The sequence below is a fragment of the Castor canadensis genome, chromosome 13 (genome assembly GCF_047511655.1).
Source record: "Castor canadensis chromosome 13, mCasCan1.hap1v2, whole genome shotgun sequence".
Lineage (NCBI taxonomy): Eukaryota > Metazoa > Chordata > Mammalia > Rodentia > Castoridae > Castor > Castor canadensis.
In genome coordinates, this window is record NC_133398.1 from 113,407,711 (window position 1) to 113,430,900 (window position 23,190).

At 38.4% G+C, this 23,190-nt stretch overlaps 1 protein-coding gene across 1 annotated transcript in view; it reads left to right on the plus strand.

Annotated features, from left to right (window-relative positions):
* The first annotated feature begins 1,581 nt into the window (after positions 1-1,581).
* The window catches only part of LOC141415496 (uncharacterized), a 31,285-nt gene continuing 9,676 nt past the window's right edge, over positions 1,582-23,190 (plus strand). The window contains exons 1-3 of the mRNA XM_074052207.1: positions 1,582-1,620; positions 14,328-14,873; positions 16,693-16,852. Coding sequence (XP_073908308.1) covers positions 1,582-1,620; positions 14,328-14,873; positions 16,693-16,852 — 745 coding nt within the window. The remainder of the gene's footprint in view (positions 1,621-14,327; positions 14,874-16,692; positions 16,853-23,190) is intronic.

The window sequence follows — 23,190 nt, forward strand, 5'->3', positions numbered from 1 at the left end:
AAATGCAGATGTGATTGTGCCACCCTCCAGCTTCAATCCCCAGAGAGATTGTAAAGTTTCAGCTCATCAGAACCCTCCATGAACAGCTTTTCCCTCTTTCCAATTCTCCAGGTGTATTCTGTACTCCAGTGTGACTCTGCCCTGCAGCTCTTTGAATAGGCCATGATCAATTTCACTGCCACACCTTGTCAATTGCCTTCCTCTTGTTCTTCTGATGATTTTTCACACATTCTCCAAGACTCAGCCTTATACCAGTCTTTTCTTTCCCATCTGTTCCCATCCCACACCCAGAGGGAGCGTTCAGGATTGTCACCCATCCATTATGCATGCTCCTTTCATAGCATTTTCCACAGGAAGTATAATTATTTATCTTTCTGTCTTTCTCACTGGACTGTGAACTTCTTGAAGTTAGGAACTTCTTTACACCTGCATCTCTAGCACCCAGTACCTAATATCTCCTTAATAAACATTGAAAGAATGAACATATTAATACTGATTTAAAAGTTTCCCATATTAGAAAAGTTTCAAAAATGACTGAATAGCAATATATTTATAGAAGTATAGCTTACTTGTAATTTTCTGTCTTATGTACACAGCATGGAAAAATTTTAAATTGTGGTAACCGAAGTCATAGTCATTTAAAAGAGGTGTCACTAGCAAAATGGATCCTGTGCTTAGAAAAATTGAAGAGTGCAGTGATTAACAGAAAAATTCCACCCAGACATTTCTTTACCCTCATTTTCATGTCAAATGATTTTCTGTTGGAATTTGCAGTAAAGTTGTAACTCTATTAGCTATGATATTACTGTCTGATTCCATCTGGATTAAGACAAAGTAAAAAATCTGTAGCAGTGAAAACCTGAAGAAGTAAAAGGAGCAAAGAAAATGGAATGTTTCTGTATGAGAAACACTAAAGGAAGAAATCCAGTGCCTGGAGGCTGTTGCCTGGTAAAAGCATTTGTCAAACTGTGGGTATAAGCCAAAAACATCTCATTTATAGTAGGTAAGGGTAGAAGAGGTCAGTATGGAACATAACTATTTTAACTACTTTTTCTATGTAAAGACAAATAAATATCACAGGGCTCCATAAAAAGTGTATGAAATGCATTCATCAGATACTTAGCCTTTGGGAAGCCACTATTTACGCTAGGCTTAGTGATTACATTGGCAGAGGGAAGGGGGAAAATGACACCCTAATTGGTCTGCCTTTCTTGATCAGTGAGATATTTTTTTTAATGGGAGCTGGTAGCCTTTTTCCCTACTCCTATTTTTTTCCTTTTTAGAGGCTTCCTTAAGTAGCATATATCTTTTAAGAGTATGGGAAAAATCTTGCTTTGTTGTGAAGACTGGGCTTATTGCTCTGTTTAAAAGTACCTGTAGATAAAAGGTTGAGGCAGCATGATGTCTCTCCCTTTTTACCAACTCTTTTAGTACTTTACCTGTGTCCTCATCATCCCCAAACTGGATCATTGCAACTGCTTCAGACATCTCCCAGCCCCTTCGTTCACCTTTTGTTCCAGCCTTTGCTGAGCCACTCAGTTCTGCACAGGTTTACCTTGTGGCACATGGTGCACCCAGCATATGTCACTTAAGGCCCTGGAGCTTCTCAGACACCTCCATGTGAGTGCCAGAGGCACCTGCTGGTCTTTTTGTTTGCAGCCCATAAGTGTGGTTCATGGGGGCAGGGTAATAAAATGTTCCTCCCCTCAGATCTATCCACCTGAGGAGTGGAAGTGAGAAGTATTTTGACGCTCTGCACTTATTTAGTCCATTCATGACAATCCAGCTTTGTTTTTTAAGTTATAAAGAATCTCTCTAAATTATAATAGTATCAGTGTCTTTAGTTTGACTATTATGAATTCTCCCCTTCCCTTTCTCCTGCACTTCTCCCTAAGGGCCATTGAAGTTCTCAGATACTTAAATACCATCCTGGCATCTTTCTCCTTCCTAGGTGGGGGCATTTTCTTTTGTGTTTCCTAAAGCAATAATTGAGAATGTAGTAATAGTAAGAGAGTGTAGGAAAAATTACAAAGAGAAAAATATGCCTCAATATACCACAAAAAATCTCTTTCAGGTCTGTCCCCTCTTCCCAGTCTTCATACTATCATTGACTAGCACCATTCTTACCATACTAGTCATCCACAAACGAACCAACATGGCTTCTAACTTATTGCCTCTGATAACCAGTCTGAACTTAACTTCTCTTTAATCCAACTGTACTTAAAGTGAGCACCAACATCTCTTGAAGTGAAGGAGGTTCGTAAGGTACAAAAATGGAGGTAATATTGGGAGGGAAAATGGATACTAAGGAATAGCTATTGAAGCTTGCCACCCTGATATCCTCTCCTAAATATTCCTCATGTGACACCTGGTAACAAAACCAATGCTTAGTTCAAAAATGTAAAGTTGCTATTGGGCACAAGATAAGCTACACTCCCCAATTTCCCCGCAGTTAGGTTGGGGCAACTGACTGTGTTCTAGATGGTGGAATGTGAGCAGAAGTGATTTACACCACTGGGAGGCTCAGTCTCTGGAACCTCCCATGTGCCACCCTCCATTCACTCCCTTCCTTCTGCAGTATCCTTGGAAGTCACCTGTAGAAGACCATACCAACAGAGGGAATGAGGTAGGCCTGGAATGATTGGGTAAAGACGAATCTCACATTCTCTCCCCACTCTCACACATCGAATTGGGATGTGAGTGAATGATAAGTTTTTATTGTGTTAAGCCTCTGTGAGTTGGAGACTGTTAATACCAGTCAGTGTTATTTACCCTAACACATCCCTCTATTGTACATGGTAGTCCTCTTGCCTAAAATGCATGCTCTCTTTTGTCTGTTTTTTTGTAATTGAAATCTTACCAGTGTCTAAAGATCCAACTAAAGTCCTGCCTGATCTATGAACTTTTTAATGAGCACTAGAGCTCATGACGTCCTTCTTTCTTCATCTCCCAAGGTACTTGGTGTTCTTTTTGTATCTTCAATATGCACTGCTTTACTTTGTAATTTGACTTTCAATACATATTTCTTTATTTGCTTAAATAGATTATAATTCCCAACTGGAAAAAAACTATTATTATTTTTATTGTTATTATTAAGTCCTCAAAGCAATTATCACCAACCCTTATAGGTGACACACCAGGAATGAAAAGTCAAAAGTCATTGAAGGCTCATAAATGTCCTAAAAATATCATAGTACTATTGTATCTATTGCTGAAAAGTCATAGTAATAATTCAATGGTAGGATGTCTGTATTTGAACCATGTTGGAACAGAAGAAAATATTTATTTCTAGAATAGAATTGGTCTCATGTGTACTAAATGAAAAATATTTTTACTGTGTCATTTACAGTGTAAAGAAGATTAGGCACCTTTACTACTACTCAAGATATCTTGATTATGTTAAGTATAAATGATGAGAAAATTAAGTCAGACTTAGGGAATTTATAACTTTAGATTACATAGTTATAATTCATGAAACGTAGAATCAATACTATAGATTTTTGTCTTGATAAGCTATCTCCTAGGCTCTGTCTTCAAAATATCTATCTTCCTCCAGACTTGCACTCTTTCACCAATAAAGCAAACTCATATTTCCTCTACGTCATCTTGTTGCAGAAGAAAAAGTTACTTACAATTGCATTTTTTAGTTTTGAGTATGGAACATAGCTCTACTTTGAAACATTCCTCTCTCTTGGCTTCCTTGTCATTGTTCTTTTGTGATTACCCTCCCACCTTCCTGGCCACTTTGTCCATTTTGGCAGACTCCTCTTAGTCTATCCCCCTGTTACATATTTTTAAAAGGTGGCACAGCTCTCACCTTTCAATATCAATACTCCATTTCATAACTGGGTAATCCAATCCACTCTTTTGTCTTTTTTATCAACTATATGCATAGGATTACCAAAATGAAATGACATCAAGTAAACTGAAAAGCTATATTTTATTTAAAGATATGAAGAAATGTGAATTAAATTCAGAGAGGAACACACTCTTATGAGTAAGGAGAAACCTGAGGCTGCTTTCTATCCCTAGGATAATTTGTATGTGGCAGAGGAGCAGATATAATACTGTCAAAATTTTGCTGCACAAGATGAAATGAGTCTTTTTTTTGGCACTACTGGAGTTTGAAATCAGGGCTTCATGCTTGCTAGATAGGTGCTCTGTCACCTGAGCCATTCCACCAACCCCTTTTTTGTGTGCTGTGTATTTTTAAGATAGTGTCTTCTGAGCTATTTGCCTGGGCTGGCCTCAAACTGTGATCCTCCTGATCTATGCCTCCCTAGTAGCTAGGATTTTTCAGGCATGAGCCACCACACCTGGCTTGTCATAGATACTTTATTATAAGTTTGTTGTTATTTAGAAAATAGATTACAGTTATCTTCACTGAGATTGAACTGACAATCTGTACATAAAGTTGTGAAAGACTGACATCTTAACTTCATGGTGTTTTCCAATTCTTGAATAAGAAATATTTTAAATTTGTATAAATCTTCTTGGATTTCCTTCCTCAGTTCTTAGAGTTTTTTAATATTAGATACTGGGATATTTCACTCATTTTTTCACCTGTATTTAATTTTTTGCTAATCTTGGACATAGCATTTTTAAATTCTACTTATTTGGTAATATATGTATATAGGAATTGACTCATGTCATCAGTGAATAATTGTGGTTTTATTTTTTCCTTTAAAATATGTATAACTTCTATTTCCTTTCCTGTATTATTGCATTAGCTACAGTTTCTAGAAAAATGTTCAGTGAGAGTGGTCAAAGAGGACATCGTTTCTATTCTATCTTAAAGGAATATGTCCAATTTCTCACCCTTAATAACAGTTTGCTGAGCGTTTTTATCATTAATAGATCTTGTATATTGTCAAGTAAATTCTCTGCTGAATTGTATGATCAACTGACATGATCATACAGTTTTGTCTCTTTAGCTTATTGATGTGGAGAATTATTTTGCAGGATTTTAGAATATGAGCCAGTCTTACACACTTGAAATACATTTCAGTCATAATGTTTGATTCTTTTCATATATCATTAGATTTGATTCCTATTTTGTTGTGGAAACTTGCATATATGTTCATGAGTAATATTTGCATATAGTTTTCCTTTTTTGTAATGTCTATATCTAGTTTTGTATTGGGTAAGCTGACCTCAGACAATGCTTAATTATTGAGTTTTATTATTTGCCTAATGTCCATTGAATCAGTAGTAATGTGCTTTCTTCCATTTCTCGTACTATGTCCCTTTTCTTTTCTTCCTTGATAAGTTTGGCTAGGTGTCTATCAACCTACTGATCTTTCAAAACAACAGTTTTTGTTTTGTTGATTTTTTAGTGTATTTTGCTTTCAATTTACTGATTTCTGCTCTACTTTTTAACATTTCTTTACTTCTGCTTGCTTCCAGATTAAATTGATCAACTTTATCTACTGTCTTAGTGGGAATTAGATTATTGATTCCAGATATTTTTCTTTTATAACATTTTTACAGCCTCCTGAAGGAAATTTTATTTTATTATTTATTTTTAAAATTTAAAAATTAACTAACATGTTCTAATATGCTATAAATTTCCCAGTCACTACTTTCACTGCATCCCACAAGTTTGATAAGCTGTATTTTAATTTTCATTTACTTAAAATATCTTGAAATTTCTCTCAAGGCTCCTTCTTTGCCTATGTGTTACTTAGATGGGTGTCACTTAATTTTCAAATATTTGTGGAATTTTCTAGCTATCTTATTGCTTGCTTGTTTAATTGCTTAGTAATTTGGTCACAAATTACCACATATATGACTTCTATTCTTTTAAATTTGTTCAGATTTGCTCTGTCTTGATGAATGTTCCATGTGAGCTTGAGAAGAATGTGTATTTTGATGGCACATTATTTTATTCTATAAATTATTTTCACTTATGGTGTTGAACATGCTGTTTGGTCTATTCTTCCATGCACTTTTGTATTGCAAACCACATTGTTTCATCTCTTCCAGAACTCTTCACTACTTCCTGGTCCCCTTCCCATAGTGGCCTCTGCCAGTTTAGGATTACCATATACACTCCTCTACAGTGAGCACATCAACCACATTCTAGTATTAGGTTTCCTTTCCTTTCTCTATTCTTGCTGGGCATGTTCTTCTCTTAGTGCATGACCTATGTCCAATAATATTACTGTATTTGTTTTAGGTCTATAATCTGCATAGGAAGGAGAACATGCAATTTTTGGCCTTCTGAGCCTGGCTAACTTCTCTTAAGATGATGTTTTCCAGTTCCATCCATTTGTACTTCTGAATAACAAAATTGCATTCTTCTTCAAGGCTGAGTAAAATCCCATTGTGTACAAATACCACATTTTCTTAATCCATTCATCAGTAGTGGGGTACCTTGGCTATTTCCATAGCTTGGCTATTATAAATAGTGCTGCAGTAAACATGAGTGTGCAGGTGCCTTTGTAATAACCTGATTTGCATTCCTTTAGGTATATCCTGAAGAGTGGGATTGCTGGATCATATGGCAGATCTAGGTTTAGTTTTATAAGAAATCTCCATATTGTTTTCCAAAATGGTTGTACTAGCTTACATTCCCACTAGCAGTGTATGAGGGTTCCTGTTTCCTGCACCCTCACCAATATTTGTTGGTGGTGTTCTTGATGCTAGCTATTCTAACAAGAGTGAGGTGGAATTTTAGTGTGGTTTTGATTTGCATTTCCTTTATGGCCAGGGATGGTGAACATTTTTTCATGTGTTCTGGCCACTTGGACTTCTTCCTTTGAAAAAGTTCTTGCTTCCAGAGTATTCCCTGCTCTTTCCTGTACTAACTGCAAGGTTTTGGTCTGATATTATGGTCCTTAATCCACTTTGAGTTGATACTAGTACAGGCTGACAGGCATGGATCTAGTTTCAGTTTTCTGCAGGCAGATAACCACTTTTTCCAGCAACATTTGTTGAAGAGACTATCTTTCTATAATCATATGTTTTGGGCACTTTTGTAAAAAAATATAAGGTGGATGTAGCTGTATGGATTCATATCTGGGTCTTCCATTCTGTTCCACTGGTCTTCATATCTATTTTTGTGCCAGTACCATGCTGTTTTTATTGCTATGGCTCTGTAGTATAGTTTGAAGTCAGGTATTGTGATACATCCAGCTTTACTCTTTTTGCTCAGTATTGCCTTGACTATTTGCAGCCTTTTGTGTTTCCTAACGAACTTTAGGGTAGTTTTTTTCAATCTCTGTGATGAATGTCATTGGGATTTTGATAGGAATTGTGTTGAATATGGGATTGTTTTTGGTAGTATAGCCATTTTTTCTTTCTGCCAATCCATGAGCATGGGAGATCTTTCTACTTTCTGTAGTCTTCCTTGGTCTCTTTTTTCAGTGGTTTGTAGTTCTTCTTGTAGAGGTCATTCACATCCTTGTTAAGGTTTTTCCTAGGTATTGGATTTTTATTAAGGGTATTGTAAATGGAATTGTTTTCCTATATGCTTTCTCACTTTGTTCATTGTTGGTATATAGAAAGCTTCTAGTCAAGATAGTAACCACCATCACATTAGAAGCAGATAAAATTCAAAGACTGACCCTTAAGTCTACCTTTAATTGCACCTAACAGCCATGAAAATCCTGTGTGGCACAGCCAGCAAGGCAATTCTGACCCTGGGGAAAAAAAGGTCTCTGACTTTTTCTCTTTTTTTTTTCTTTCTTTCTCCCAACAAGCCAAAGACAGAGCATCAATCAGAATCAAACTCTGTGATATCCTGGACTCCTAGCCTGTGGAACTCCTCCCTATGCTACACCACACTGAAAAAAGCGGCACCATTTCTCCCCACCAACCGGCTCCAAAGCTGCTTGCATAAAACTGTAGAATGAACAGATGAGCATCACGTACCATGTGCAACTTCCCTACCCATCACCCACAAAAATCATCCAGTGCAGTCCCTTGCAGACTGAATGCCCCCCCAGCAAAAGAGAAAAATATAAACAGCAAACTGTAACCTAATACTGACAACAGAGGTGGGGATGGAGCAAGGAGCCAAACTCTCAGTGCCAAACTCTCAGTGAGGAAATGTGGGTAAAGCAATGAAGGCTGAGAACAGGCATTGGGCAACAGGCCAACCTCCCAAACAGGGCAAGTTGTGGATCCCAGAGCTGATCTTTGGAACAAAGGGCAGCATTCAAAACTAAATTGCCCCACCTTGCTGTGGAAAGAGCTGACGAACAGGGCTGCAGGTGAAGGACAACACAACTGCTGCCTGGTTAAAACAACAGCTCTGAACATCCTGCATAAACTGTCAGAGTTACCTCACCTCACGAATCCAACTGACATTGTGGACAGAAGGACCAAATACTACTCACAAGCCAGTAACCTGGTGAGAGCACATCAGAGCTTCCACTTGTATGCCAATACCAGGACTGGACACCTAAGAAATAACTCCCGAACTTATACCAAAAGACTGAACATTCTGTGGTTCCTGAAACTGGAGATTTTTATTGTGTTTCTTTCTTTTTTCTAATTATTATTATTATTATTCTTGTACTATTAACTTCACCATCATTATTCTCATATCCCTAATTTTACCCTCTTCGCTTTCCCTCCTTCTCCTGTGCTGCAATCCATTGTTCTCCCTACCAACTACTCTTTCTGCCCATCCTCATCCACTCTTTCCCCCATATTCACCCACCCTTCTATGCTACCCCAACCTGTCACCACACTACCCCTCCTTCCTACACACTCACCACCCACTGACTAGCCTATTGTACCAACTATACACACCCCAATCCCCTGCAATCCCTGACACATGCACCCACCACTACAACAACAGAAGTACACCCAAACACATATAAGGCCTACAAAACCCTGCAGCCCCCAAACATCTTCCCCTACCCACCCCTTTTCTTGCCCAGCCCCACTTTTAGCACCACTTTATCAATTCTCCAAAATAAATAACTAGCCAAACAACCATTACCCCCCAATTCCCATTGTTTATAGATATTATCACCAAGGGGTTTTCTATATAATATGTAAAAAACTGGTCTGGCATTCAACCTGTGAATTTGTTATTGCTAAATTACACCCCCAGGCCAGGGAAAGAAAGAGCACATTAACCTAGCTAACAACCAAGTCAGTTGCAACACAAATATTAAATCAAGGGAAAGAACATGGGCAATTAAAACCACAATGAGCCTATCAAGGACATAGTTGCATAGGACCAAGTGGAGGGATGGGATGCAGAAGAAGGGATAGAAACCACTCTCCTCAAAAAAATAATTCAATACAAGATTCAGTGGAAAATGTAGAAAATGGATATCATCCCTGACCCCAACAAAACAATGATAAATGTCAATAAGGAACCCAGGACACCTACCAAAAAATCCTCAAAGAAGAAATCTTAGAAGATATCACTGAGAAATTCATGGAGAAAAATATTAAACATAGTTAACCAGAATGTACAAGATGCACTCAAGAATTTTCAAGACACCAAAAATAAAGTACATGAGAAGACATAGAAACAAATAAATGAACTCAGAGAGGACTTTAAATGAAACAAAGGATACTACAGAAAGAGAGATTTATGAATTAAAGATGACAACACAAAATATAAAGTAGGATTTGGAAAAAGATATGGAAAACCTCAGAAAAAAAGAATCAGACAGAAATCCTGGAAATAAAATGTCCCTTAAGTCAAACAAAAAATACAGTGGAAGGCCACACCAGCAGACTAGAACAAGTGGAAGACAAATCTCAGATCTCAAAGATAAATTGAAGTTAAAAAAAAAAAAACAAAAGAAATCTTAGTCAAACAACTCAAGAGCTGTGAAAGGAATATGCAAGAACTCACCGACTCCATCAAAAGACCAAACCTGAGAATCATGGGCATTGAAGAAGGAGAAGTACAAGTCAAAGGGCTACATAATATATTCATAAAATAACAGAAAATTTCCCAAATCTCAACAAAGTTTTGCCCTTTCAGGTACAGGAACAGACTTGACCAAAACAGAACCTCCCTACAGCATATTATCATTAAAACAACAAGCACAGAGAACAGAGAAAGAACATTGAGAGCTATAAGAGAGAAAAACCAAATAACTTATAAAGGTAAGCCCATTAAAATAACAGCAGATTTTTCAGTGGAAACATTAGAAGCAAGAAGGGCATGGAGTGAGGTATTTTGGGCACTGACTGAAAACAACTTCAGCCTTTGGTACTCTTCCCAGAAAAATTATCATTCATAATTGACAGAGCCATAAAAGTCTTCCATGATAAACAGAAACTAAAACAATATATGGCCACCAAGCCACCACTATAGAAGAGTCTACAAAATATTTTCTACAAAAAATTCAGCACATAGAAGATGAAAGCAAACGAAACCACAAGAGGATGGGAAGCATCAAACCATAGGAGAAGAAAAGACAAGTAATCAGAGAGTAGCATTGATTTGGCTGCACACGATCAAATCCTTAACCAAAAAAACAACAAGATGGTAGGGATCACCACATATAAATCAATATTAACACTAAATGTCAATGGACTCAAATCTCCCATTGAAAGACACCATTTGGTGAACTGGATTAAAAAGGAAGATCCAACAATCTGTTGTTTACAAGAGACGCATCTTATTGACAGAAATGAACACTGGCTTATAGTGAAAGGCTGGAAGAAGATTTACAAGCAAATGGTCCCCCAAAACAGGCAGGAGTAGCAATACTTATGTCACACAAAATAGATTTCAAACTTATTTGATCAAATGAGATAAAGAAAGGACACTTCATAGTAATAAAATGGGCAAAACAACAAAAGGAAACAACAATTATAAACCTATATGCACCCAATTTCATCACTAAAGGACTTAAAAGCACACAGATTCCAACACAGGAGTAGTGGGAGACTTTAATATCCTTCTATCACCTATAGGTAGGGCATCCAAACAAAAAAATCCATAAAAAAAATCCTAGAAATTAATGACACCGTACATCAAGTGGACTTAACTGATGTCCACAGAATATTTTATCCAGCAACAGCACAATATACATTCTTCCCAGCAGCCCATGGAATTTTCTCCAGAATTGATCATATCTTAGGGCACAAGGAAGTCTCAGAAAATATAAGAAAATAGAAATAAACCCTGACTCCTATCTGAACACAATGCACTAAAACTCATCAAAAACAACAGCAGAAAATATGCAAATAATTAGAGGCTTAATAACACATTCTCAAGCATTAGTGAGTCAAAGAAGAAATAAGAGAGGAAATCAAAAGGTCCCTGGAAGCTAATGAAAATGAAAATACCACCTACCAGAACCTATGGAACATAACAAAGGCAGACCTAAGAGGAAAGTTTATAGCCATGAGTGCATATATTAAAAGGACAGAAAGATCTCAAATAAATGACCTAATGCTACATCTCAAACTCCTAGAAAAACAATAACAAGCAAAATCCAAAGCAAGTAGAAAGAGAGAAAAAACTTTTAAAGGGCCCAAATTAATGAAATAGAGACAAAAAATACAAAGAATGAACAAAACAAAAAGGTAGTTCTTTGAAAAAATAAACAAGATTAACAACCCCCTGGCAAATTTAACTAAAACAAGGAGGGAAAAGACCCAAATTAGTAAAATTAGGAACAAAAAGGGGAGATAACAACAAACACCATGGAAATCCAGGGAATCATCAGAGACTACTTTGAGAACATACATTGCAATAAATTTGAAAATCTTGAAGAAATGGACAAATTTCTAGATACTTATGACCATCCAAAACTGAACCAAGAGGATATTAACCTCCTAAACAGATCTATAACTCAAAATGAAATTGAACCAGAAACTCCAGGACCTGATGGGATCTCAGCGAAATTCCACCAGACCTTCAAAGAAGAACTAACACCAATACTCCTTCAACTTTTCCACAAAATAGAAACCTAACTCATTTTATGAAGCCAGCATTACACTCATCCCAAAACTGGACAAGGACACATCTGAAAAAGGAGGACTACAGGCCAATCTCCTTAATGAACATTGACACAAAAGTCCTCAATAAAATAATGGTAACCAAGTCCAACAACATATCAGAAAGATCATTCACCATGACCAAGTCAGCTTCATCCCAGGGATGCAGTGATGGTTCAACATATGCAAATCAATCAATGTAATATAACACATTAACAGAAGCAAAGACAAATCCAGTTGATTATCTCAATAGATTCAGAAAAAATCCTTTGTGAATATTCAACACAACTTCATGATAAAAGCTCTAAGAAAACTAGGAATAAAAGGAATGTGCCTCAACGTTATAAAGGCTGTACATGACAAACCTATTGCCAACATCATACTTAATGAGGAAAAACTGAAACCATTCCCCCTAAGTCAGGAATGAGACAAGGATGCTCACTCCTATTCAGCGTAGACCTGGAATTCCTACCCAGTGCAAGAAGGAATGCAAGAAGAAGGAATATAAGGAATCCAAACAGGTAAAGAAATAGTAAAAGTATCCCTATTTGCAGACAGCATGATCCTTTACCTCAAAGACCCAAAAAACTCACCCCAAAACTCCTAGATACCATAAACAGCTTCAGCAATGTAGCAAGGTACAAAATCAACTTATAAAAATCAGTAGCCTTTTTATACACCAACAATTAACGAATTGAGAAAGAATATAGGAAAATAATTCCATTTATAATAGCCTCAAAAAAATCAAATACATAGGACAACACAAGATTAACTGTCTTTAGAGTATAAAGGGTTTAAAATAAATAATTCATTGTTATGATGCCATCCAATATGCATCTGTAATTACAGGATGGCTCTTGGTTATAGAGATAAGGGAAAAGTAGAATCTGAAACTTCAGGATTACTACAGTCTCTCCCATGGTTAGAAGATGGCCATAGTGAATTTCACCTCTTTCTCCCTACTCCTCTTACCCCTCTTAACTTTTCCTCTAAGGGCATTTTACTTTCATTTTAGTTTCTGCTTTGAACCTGAATCATATCTAGGTCATTTGTAGTTCATAGAACTTGAACTTGGACAATTTCTCTATTGGGAAACTTTGGTAGTTTGGCTGCAGCTACATCTTTCTGTGGGTTCTGGCACTATTGAATAAAAATCTAGGTTGACTAGGGTTTTTCTAGACTTTGAAAATAATATTGAAATCTTTTTTTATAAAGTGCAGAAAAAATTCTGAAGAGTTAAACATGGAGGGGTTAAAAAGAGTAGTAGATGGGGTGAATTTAATCAAGGTACTTTACATGTATGTATGGAAATATCACAATGAATCCCCTTTGTATAATTAATTTCTGCTGTTGAAAAAATAGAGTTAAATAAGGGCAGGCATTATCCAGGTAGCAGGTGGAAATAGTCAACATAGGTGTGCTTTTTTTTGGGGGGGGGTTTCGTTTGGTTCCTTTATAAATCAATTTTGCCTGGACCTCAATTTCCTTTTATATAATAAAACTTAGTGATGGTACTTTATGTGTTTTTGTTTTTTGTTTTTTGTTTTTTTACTAGATCTGGAATTTGATTTTATACCTGTTCCTTTAAAGAGTTGAACTCTGTTATGGAAATGTTAAGAGATTTAAGTACCTGAATTGCAGAAGGAAGTCAAAACTGGAGGTTTAGACCTTGAGAGGCAGTGTACGGTGTATAGTAATGTTTAAGAGAAAGAAGTTTTAAAAAGAATAAAAATTAAAAAAAATTTTTAAAAAGCGAGAAAGAAGTTTGGCACCACAGTGCTGTTGTGCAAATCCTAGCTCTCTAGCTAAGTAAAGTATTTAACCTCCTGAGCCTTAAGATTTTAATTATTGAAATTGTGAATGGAGAATAATGGGTTTGGGAGGATTAATGAGTCCCTGTTATAATTAGTGGATCACTGTTTGCATTACTAATTGTCTTATGTGCATTTCACATCTGTTCCAAGCAACGTGAAATCTTCCCCAGAGCTAATGCAGTTTCCCAATTTTCTCTTTCTGGTGAAGTTTGTTCACAAGAAGTGCACAAAGAAGTATCTTGGATAAACCTCTAATTCCAGAAAGCTGTCTGCCTTGGTGCACCTGCTGAATAATATTAAGAGCATTTCTTTTTAAAAATCGTGAGCGTCAAGCCACTTTCATTAATACAACAACAATAATAAATGATACTATTTGAGAGATTCAGTGTGTCAGAATTTTACACAATCAAGTTCCCTTTATTTTATTAAAAGCATTTCCTTCTATTCTGTGCACTCATTTTATGTCGCCCACCTGAGTCTCATTTTTGTTAGCGTCCTTTTCCTAAGTGGCCTTATCTGTCCCCTGCTATCCGGAAGGCCATTAACATCCACTTTTGGTAGGAAGCAAGGTGATTCTGAAATTAGCCAGTTACTATAACCCAGTGGTCCAGGCTCCGCCCCCACTGCAAGGAGAGGGAGGAGGGCGGGGCTCGGCAGGTTTCTGGGCGGGGCTCGAGTGACGCAACCCAAGCGCCAGCGCCCTCGCGTGACCTGCTCGGCGGTCGCGGCGCAGAGCCGCAGCGTGTGCGTGGACACCTCCTTTCCTCCGCTTCCTCGGCTACCGCGGGTTCTTGCCAGGAGCTGAACTGCGGCGGCAGGTGGAGGGAATGCGCGCATGCAGAGCTGCGGGGCCCGGGTTGGGCGGCGGCACTCGCGGTCTCCCGAGACCAGCAGAGAGGTCTGGGCCGCCTGGCACTGGGCCGAGTTCGGAGCTGGGTCCCGCCTCGCAGGCCGGGCCCAGGTGGGCGGTACCTTTTCCCGGTGGGTTTGGGGGTGCAGCCGCGTGGGCCCAGGCGGGCGTCGCACAGGCTTCTCTTCCTAGGCTGCCCTCTGCCTTGGCGAATCCAAATCCTCCCTGAGTCCTTTCCGACCCTTGCTGGCATCGCGCGGAGCCCCGGACCTGCATCGCGGGTGAGTCAGGGGGCCCGGAAGGGCTGCGGCGCCTGCGGTAGGGGACCCGGTGGTGGAGTGGGCCCGGTGGGGACGTGGAGGAAGCTAGGTGGACTGGCGCTGCGCGGCCGGGGCTGGCGGGAAGGACCAGGCGTTGGCTAGCTGGGCCAGGAGCCTCGTCAGCTGCCTGGGAGCACAGCCCCGGGGCCCCCGCGGGTGCTTCACGCAGGGTCGCTTCACCTCAGGAGGGAAGGAAGCCTTGAGCTTCCTGGTCTCCTAGCTTGCTTGATTTGCTTGGGTTCTCATGGCTCCCAGTGCGCGACACTCAGCGGAAACTGTGTTTTGGTCAAAAGAGGTAAAGAAAAGTGATTGCCTTCGGGAGAGCATTAATTGTCCTGACTCCCCCACTGGACTTACTGTTGACAGGAGTGTTAAAGGCAAGATTTCTTGCAAAGCGATGGTGGTTTTGTAAGGTCTAAGAGTAAAGTTTCAGCTGATGTAGTTTACCTAGACAAAACTAAGTACAGACAAATCAACCAGGATAGTTTTCTTGTGTTAAGTTGAGTGGTATGTGGATTGTATGCGTATGGTATCTCATTGAATCATCAAAAACCTTTTACGTAAAGTCTTTATAGTCCCACTTTACAGATGGGAGAATAAAAGACCACAGCTCTAAAAGTAAGGGTAACTTGTCCAAAGTCAGAGCTGTGACTCAGCCAGGCCATTAGACTCATTTACAGTCCCTTAATCTGTATACTGTACTGTTTCTCTAATATCTCAAGAGTTTGTAAGGCTAGTTTTATTTGGTAAAGTGTCCAGAGTGCCCGGACTAGAAAAGAAAGTAAGGCACCCTTCGTGCCAGCAAGGACCCAGCAGTTTGATAGAAAAAGTTTTTCTAGGCCACACTTTGAGTATGTTTTAAAGATAGACTTTTTCCTCCTGAGTCCTCTGACTCCCACCTCATCCTCTTTCCATAGGACAGTGATTTTTGAAACTTTTGTAAGATCTTACTTTGAAAATTGGGGTTCTATCTTGGATTTATTACTTCTTGTTTTTAAACTTTAAACAAGGAAATATAATATTGGAGTAAAAGTAGAATAGTTTCCTGTTGTGTGTTCATGTTCAGAGTATTTAATATGAAATGTTAACACTGTTATGAAGTCAGAATACCTGTATGATTGGTTAAAATGTCATTTTTTAATTTAACATGAAACATGAAGAAGGGTCTTCCGAAGTGAAAAGGAAGAAAAAATAGAACATTTCAGGACTTCCAAAAACACTTTGGTTGGTATTATTGGCTACGATTTTTTAAAAAACTAATTTCGAGTTTAAGCTCTTCTAGAAAAAAAGCCGACATCTGCTTCATTTGTCATACAGTCTATGTGGTGAGGGAATGGCAGTGGAGTAGTGGGTGGTGTAAAGTAACCTACACATCCTTGTACCTGAGTTTTGGGCTCTTGATATCTGATGGACAGGTCATGTTTAGGCTGTACACGGGCAGGAGAAAACCAGGGAATCCCTAGGCTTGATTAACAAGTGTCAGTATGCCTTTTTCTCTTCCTTGGCTTGCTCTTTAGTTTGCCAATGTTTATAAAGAGTTTTAAAAATAAATGAGAAAATCAGTTGACGTTTGTTCTTTGTACAATATTTTATATAGATGAATAATATACATATATATATGTTTTTGTGGAGGAGTTACTGGGGTTTGAAATCAGGTCCTCACACTTGGTAAGTAGGTACTCTATCACTTGAGTTGTACCCCCAGCCCTTTTTGTTATTTATTCAGTTATTTATTTTTACTTTTTTTTTTAATAGGTTCTCTCACATTTTGTCTAGGCAGCCGTGGACAGTGATCCTCCTATATACCCTTTCTGCTTCCTGTGTTTCTGTGATGACAGATGCCTGCCACCATGTCCAGCTTTTATTGGTTGAGATGAGGTCTAGCATTGTTTTGCCCCAGATGGTCTTGAACTGTGATCCTCCCAATGACTGCCTTTCAGGTAGGTAAGACTCCAAGTGGGACCCCCTGGACCAGCCTTTTTGTTTTTGAGATTATTTTCCCCTAAAGCTCAGGTTGGCCTGGAACTTGTGATCCTCTTACCTCAGTCTCCCAAGTGTTGGGATTATAGGTGTGCTCAATCACATCTGGCTTTAAGTGTATTTTTTATGATGAAGGTCTATGGAGATTAGTAAAAGACGTGGTTAAACATGATTAAGAAGTAGTTTAATTCCTTTAATAAATATTTACTGAGTGCCATATAGCAGGCATTATTTCAAGCTTCTGTTAATAGAGAAGTGTAGTACCCTGGAGAGTACTACAGTATTGAATCCTTTCTTAAGAAGACAGTACTGCCACGTGCTGGTGGTAATCCTAGCTACTCAGGAGGCAGAAATCAGGAGGATTGCCATTTGAAGACAGCCTGGGCAAATATCTTCAGGACCCTATCTCAGAAAAAAACCTGTCACGAAAAAGGATTGGTGGAGTGGCTCAAGTTGTAGGTCCTGAGTTCAAACCCCAATACCACACACACACAAAAACAACCGAACACTTTTGTGAACTCATGTATTTTCTTGATTTTATATGCAAGGATGTTTTTCGCTTTATGTCAAAGACTACTGTCAAGCACTACTCATTTGGTAATTTTATCTATAATAAATCTTTATTGTTTTCATTAATAAATCAGGGATTTCCAGTACTACTGCTTTAGGTACTATGGTAAACTAGTGTTATAGACTTCAGCAAACTTTTTCATCTAAAGATAGTGACAGAATTTTAAAATTTCATGGGCGGTTAGGAAAATTGATTCGTTAATTTGAGAAAATTATGGGATACAGAAAAAGAAAAGTGAAGTGGTCAGATAGGCAGCAGTTTGGATGATGATTTGGAGAGTGAACTTGGAAGCCTGGTGGTCAGTTACAGCTATTGTAGTAATTCAGTTGAGAAATGAGGACTGGTAGTAGAGTAGTGTAAATGGGACATAAGGGATGGAAATGGATTCAGGAGTTGTAAAGGAGGTATAATGGGTAAGATTTACTGGGCTTCAGAGAGATTGAAGTCTGCATAATTTCTAGACACTGTTGTGTTCATGCCTATCATTAGGATTTAATAAATATTTGTGCGATGAATAAAAATGAATTCTCTAATGCCCGCCTTGGGAAACTGAATGAATTCTGGTGACATTTACTGCAGCAGTGAGTATAGGAAGAGCATTAGGCTGCAGAGTATGATGAGTTCAGTTTGAGGTGTCATATTTGAGGCGTCTGTGACTTATAAGAAATATCCTTAGGTAGTTGTACATATGGATCTGAGTTGAGAAGAAGACCCAGCTTGAGATACAAGTTTTGGAGACCTATTTTTCTAAAATTCTTTAAAAAGTTTATTTTACTAAGCAGGTGAGCCAATATGAATTTCTGGCTGTAGATGTGAGGTTTGCTAAAGTGCATCAGTTTTCTTGTATGGTAAGACTTTTTAAGTGTTTAAAATTGTTTCATATGTAACATGAAAAATATATGTGTATTTACTGGGAATTGAGCCCAGGGCCTCACGCATGTGCTCTACCAATTAGCTATACCCTGAGTCCAAGAATCAGTTTTGTGGTATGGATTATGTTAAAATGTGCTTTACATTTATTCAGTTTTCTGATATATAGTGTTTGAATTGTCTATACGTGAATATTCCTTCTGCCTGGTATTTGATTTGCTTATAAGAATCATTCATTGATATTTGTGGAACTGTTTTATTCATATTAACTTAATACTTTCTCGATTATGGTTTATGCCAGCTGATTTTAGTTAGAAAATTTGTAACTCATTAAATGCATGTTTTTCTCATACACATTTTACAGAATGAGAGAAATGTTAGTCATTATTTACTGCCATGCGTATTGATGTTGTTTTTGCTTTCATTCTTGTGTTGAACTTAGCTACTACTTCTGTAGTGTGTGTGTGTTTGGTAAGGCCAAATGTTATGAGTTTTATTTTTGCTTTATATTTTTAATGCCTTTAGCATCTCTTCATGGAAAAGAAGGCCATTTTGCTACTTGGAGGCAGGCTCAAATAGATACAGTAATTTACTCAAGCTGTTTCACAGCCTGCCTTGTTTCCAAAGTACCAGATGATTTCCATTATTTCTTTTCTTTTTCTTTTTGGTGGTACTGGTGCTTGAACTCAGGTACTCACATTTGCTAGGCAGGTGCTCTACCACTTGAGCCACTTCTCAAGTCCTCCATTATTTCTCACTTCAATTTTTTTTTGACAGGCCTGTGGTTTGAACTCAGGACCTTATGCTTGCCAGGAAGGCACTTGAGCCATGGTACCAGCCCTACTGTTTCTGATTGAATGTTATTTTTGGTTTGACTTTAGAGGGATATCAATGAATGTGTGTTTGTTGTATATAGAATCCTAGGACTGAAGGGGATGTGTGGAATGACTTCCTGGGTAGCAGGAATTCTACCAAGTAATCTGTTTGACTTAAAAGGACAACTGTGTATTTGTTTGCTTAAATGCCTAGAATAGGGGATTATATAATTGTGATTTATACACACAAAGCTGCTGGCTCTGGCTAAAATGTTAAAGGAAGCTAAATATGCTTTTGTTGTTTGCCATCTCCTTTTTAAGATTTTCCCCATCTTCAGGAATCAGTGCATTTTTGTGCTATTTATAGTTTCTAAAGCTTGTTAATGAGAAAAGTAGTCTAGTGAATTAATTCACACTGATAACACATAGCAATGGTTAATGGTAGATAATATTGAAATAGTCATATGCTGCATAGTGACCTTTTGATCAACAATGGACCACATATATTACTGTGTTCCCATAAGATTAAAGGAGCTTAAAAGTTGGTATAGCTTAATGACATTGTAGTATCTATAATGTGCAACACATTACATGTTTGTGGTGATGCTATCTTATAAAAGTATAGCACATAGATTTGTGTATATCACATAACTGATAACAATAGCAGACAAATCTGTTTCTGCTTTTTGCATTTACTATAGTGTACTTTGTTTAGTTATAACGTGTCCTTTCTATTTGTATTAAGAATAGTTTACTGTAAAACAGTATGTCATGCTACACTAGTAGTGGCTCCATGCATTTTGTGTTTATCACGTCTCTTGGTTGCATCATATTTTCTTGTGTTGATTTAATCTGACATCATCAAAATCTACTGCTAATTTTGACCGTAATAGGTCACATGGACTAAATGGCTTGGAAATGAGATTAAAAGTGACTTAAGGACTACAAAGGTGGAAAATTAGTGATGATTATTGCACATTAGTCAGGGATGTCTCATTACATCATAGTCTATTCTCCTGAAGAATAAGAACAAGTTATGGGAGCCTGTTAAACATTCTGCTTCATTGAAGGCAATGAGACTGACAAAAACTTGAGAAAGGCCTACATCATGTATGGAGAAACTTCTAATGACCTGGGACAGAAGCATATCCTTCACCACAGCATGAGAATCACGGCCAAAGCATAGCATTTGTTTGTGAAATTGAAAGAAAAGCTTGGACCCAACTGTGATGTTGAATTTATTGTTACTTGTGAGTGGTTTGAATGATTCAAGAATCATTATTCATTACATGTGTGAAAATGAGTGGTTAGGCTGCTGAAGAATGTTTGGAAAGTAGGTAAGATAATTGTGGAGGAAAATTATTTGTCAGAGCAAATCTTCAATGTGGATGAAACATCCAGATTCTGGAAATGAATACTGGAAAGATCTTTGATCTGTAAGTGACCAAGTCAATGCCAGGTCTGAAAGCTTTTAAGGACAGGATACCAATCTTGCTTGGGGCAATGTTATAGACTATAAATTGAAACCCTTTGTGATCTGTCACAGTGAGACGCTCATGGCTTTCAAGCGCATGAGTAAATACACACTGCCAGTGACCTACAGGAGCAATAAGAGACCATGGATGATTCAGAATGATCTCCTGAATTGCTGTGGCAGTTAAATGGAGAAATACTCTTTGAAAACAGCATGCCTTTCAAGATGTTGTTTGTTGTTGATAATGTTCTCATGTACCCTTCTTTTATTGGTGATGTTCATCTCAATATCAAAATGATGCTTCTTCTTCCACACCTTCTCTCTGGGACAACCAGTAGATTGAGGAGTTATAGCAATTTTTAAGGACTACTAACCAAGGAGGACCTCTGTCCAGGCTATTGCAGCTGAGGAAACACTGATGCATTTCTCCAAGGATTGCATATATAACTCCATCAAGAACCTTGCTTGGGCTTGAGGCCATGTCCCCAAGAAGTGAATTAATGGCATCTGTTTCTTGAAGTAGACACTAAGGAGATTTGTCCATGACTTCAGCGGACTTATCAAAGGTGAGGAGGATGCAGAAATCCAGGTGGTGGTTGAGATGTCAAACAACTTTAAGGTGGATGTGGATGACATTGAGGAGCTGCTAGAGGTGGTTCCTGACTTGCTGGAACTGGAAGAGGAACATAGCTGAAGAAGCAAGAGCAAAGGAAATTGCACAGTAAGAAGAGAAGAGCTCCCAAGAATTTACAATGAAGGGTTTAGAAGTAGGGTTCTTCCTCCTGCTGCTGTTGCTGCTGCTGCTCCTCTTCTCCTCCTCCTCCCTTCTCGTTTTCCTCTGTCCTTCTTCCCACCTCCTGCTTGTCTTTCTCCTCCAGGGCTTTGCTTATCCTGGGCAACTGCTCTACTGCTGAGTTATACCCCCAGCTCAAGTGAATGGTTTGCAAACCTCAACAAAAACTTTAAAAAGTTTGAAAACATGCATGCTATCACTGAAAGATCGTTATTAATAAAGAATGTTCATGGCTGGGTGTTGTGCCTATAATCCCTGGTATTTGGGAGGAAAGCAGATATAGGAAGATTGTGGTTTGAGGCCAGCACAGTGTTACCGGGGCAAGTTAGCAGTATCTCAAAGAACAAATTGAGAATGGTGTAGTATGCCTGTAATCCCAGCTACATGGGAAGCAGAGGTAGAAGGAATGTAGTCCAAGGTCAGCCCTGGGCAAAAGCACAAGACCTTATCTCAAAAGTAACTAAAAGAAAAAAGGGTCAGGGTTGTGTCTCAAGTGGTAAAGCACTGGCCTAGCAAGTGTGAGACCCTGCAGTCAAACCCCAATAACCTCCCTTCCCCACAACAAAGGGAAGAGGTAAATCATGAATGCTCATGGTTCATCATCTCCTTACTAGCAAATTGATGAGAAAAAAGAAATAAATGAAGCAAATGACCATGGACATATTTCTGAGAAGACTGGCCCCTTCTCAGGATGAGCCTCAGGCAGGTCCTTAGAAGGAATTCCAGAAGAAGGCACTGTTGTCCTAGGAGACTGCTACATGCTTGTTACTGCCCCTAAAGTCCTGCCAGTGGGACAAGATGTGGAGGTGGAGGATAATGATATTGAGGTCCTGACACTGGGCTAGGCTAATGTGTCTGCTTTCATCTTAGTTTTTAACCAAAAGGGTCCAAAAAATTAAAAATAGAAAATGGCTTATGGAATAAAAATATAAAGAAAGAAAATATTTTTTGTGTAGCTGAATGATGTGTTCATTTTATGTAAAAAAATTTAAAAACTGTAAAAACAGTTAAAGTAGTTAAAGATAATTCATTGAATAAAATAAGGTATTTTTTTGTCAGTTTAGTGTAGTCTAAGCATATAATGCTTGGAATTTCTTGAGTGTCTCCTGTACATTTTGGTTGACCATATCCAGTATCATCTCTATAAAATTCTCATTGACTACCTGTAGTATTTCTTCTTTTAGATTATTCTTGTAGGCTTCTCCCCAATGAATTTCTGATGTGCCTTTTGCAGTATGATTTTTGGTTATTTTTGGTGGGACTAGGGTTTGAACTCAGAGCCTCATGTTTATTAAACAGGTGTTCTACCACTTGAGCCACTATGCCAGCCCTGATTGTATTGGGTTTTTTTCAAGGTACGGTCTTGAGAACTGTTTGCCTGGGCTGGCTTCAAACTGTGATCCTCCTGATCTCTACCTCATGAGTAGCTAGGCATAAGCCACCGGTGCCCAGCTCACTTTTTATATCTTAGTACTTACTGCCTGGTTTAACCGGCTTTGTCTTGTGGTATTTTCTCTACTCAAAAATATCTTGCATTATCCCATGAGCTCGGAGGGCTACTTTGATCGTAACAGAGGCCTTTTAAGTGTTTTTCTCTAGGTGACTCTGAAGAATCATGCATTTTAGGTTCTCTGTGCATATGCCCACCACTAGCACTTAACTGCACGTTATCTGTTGCTAACGTCACTTAAATGACTAGAGGCCCTGAAATCTTTTTTGAAATGGGGAATCTTTGGCTATTTCATGCTGGTATGTGGCATAGGCCTAGGTCAGGA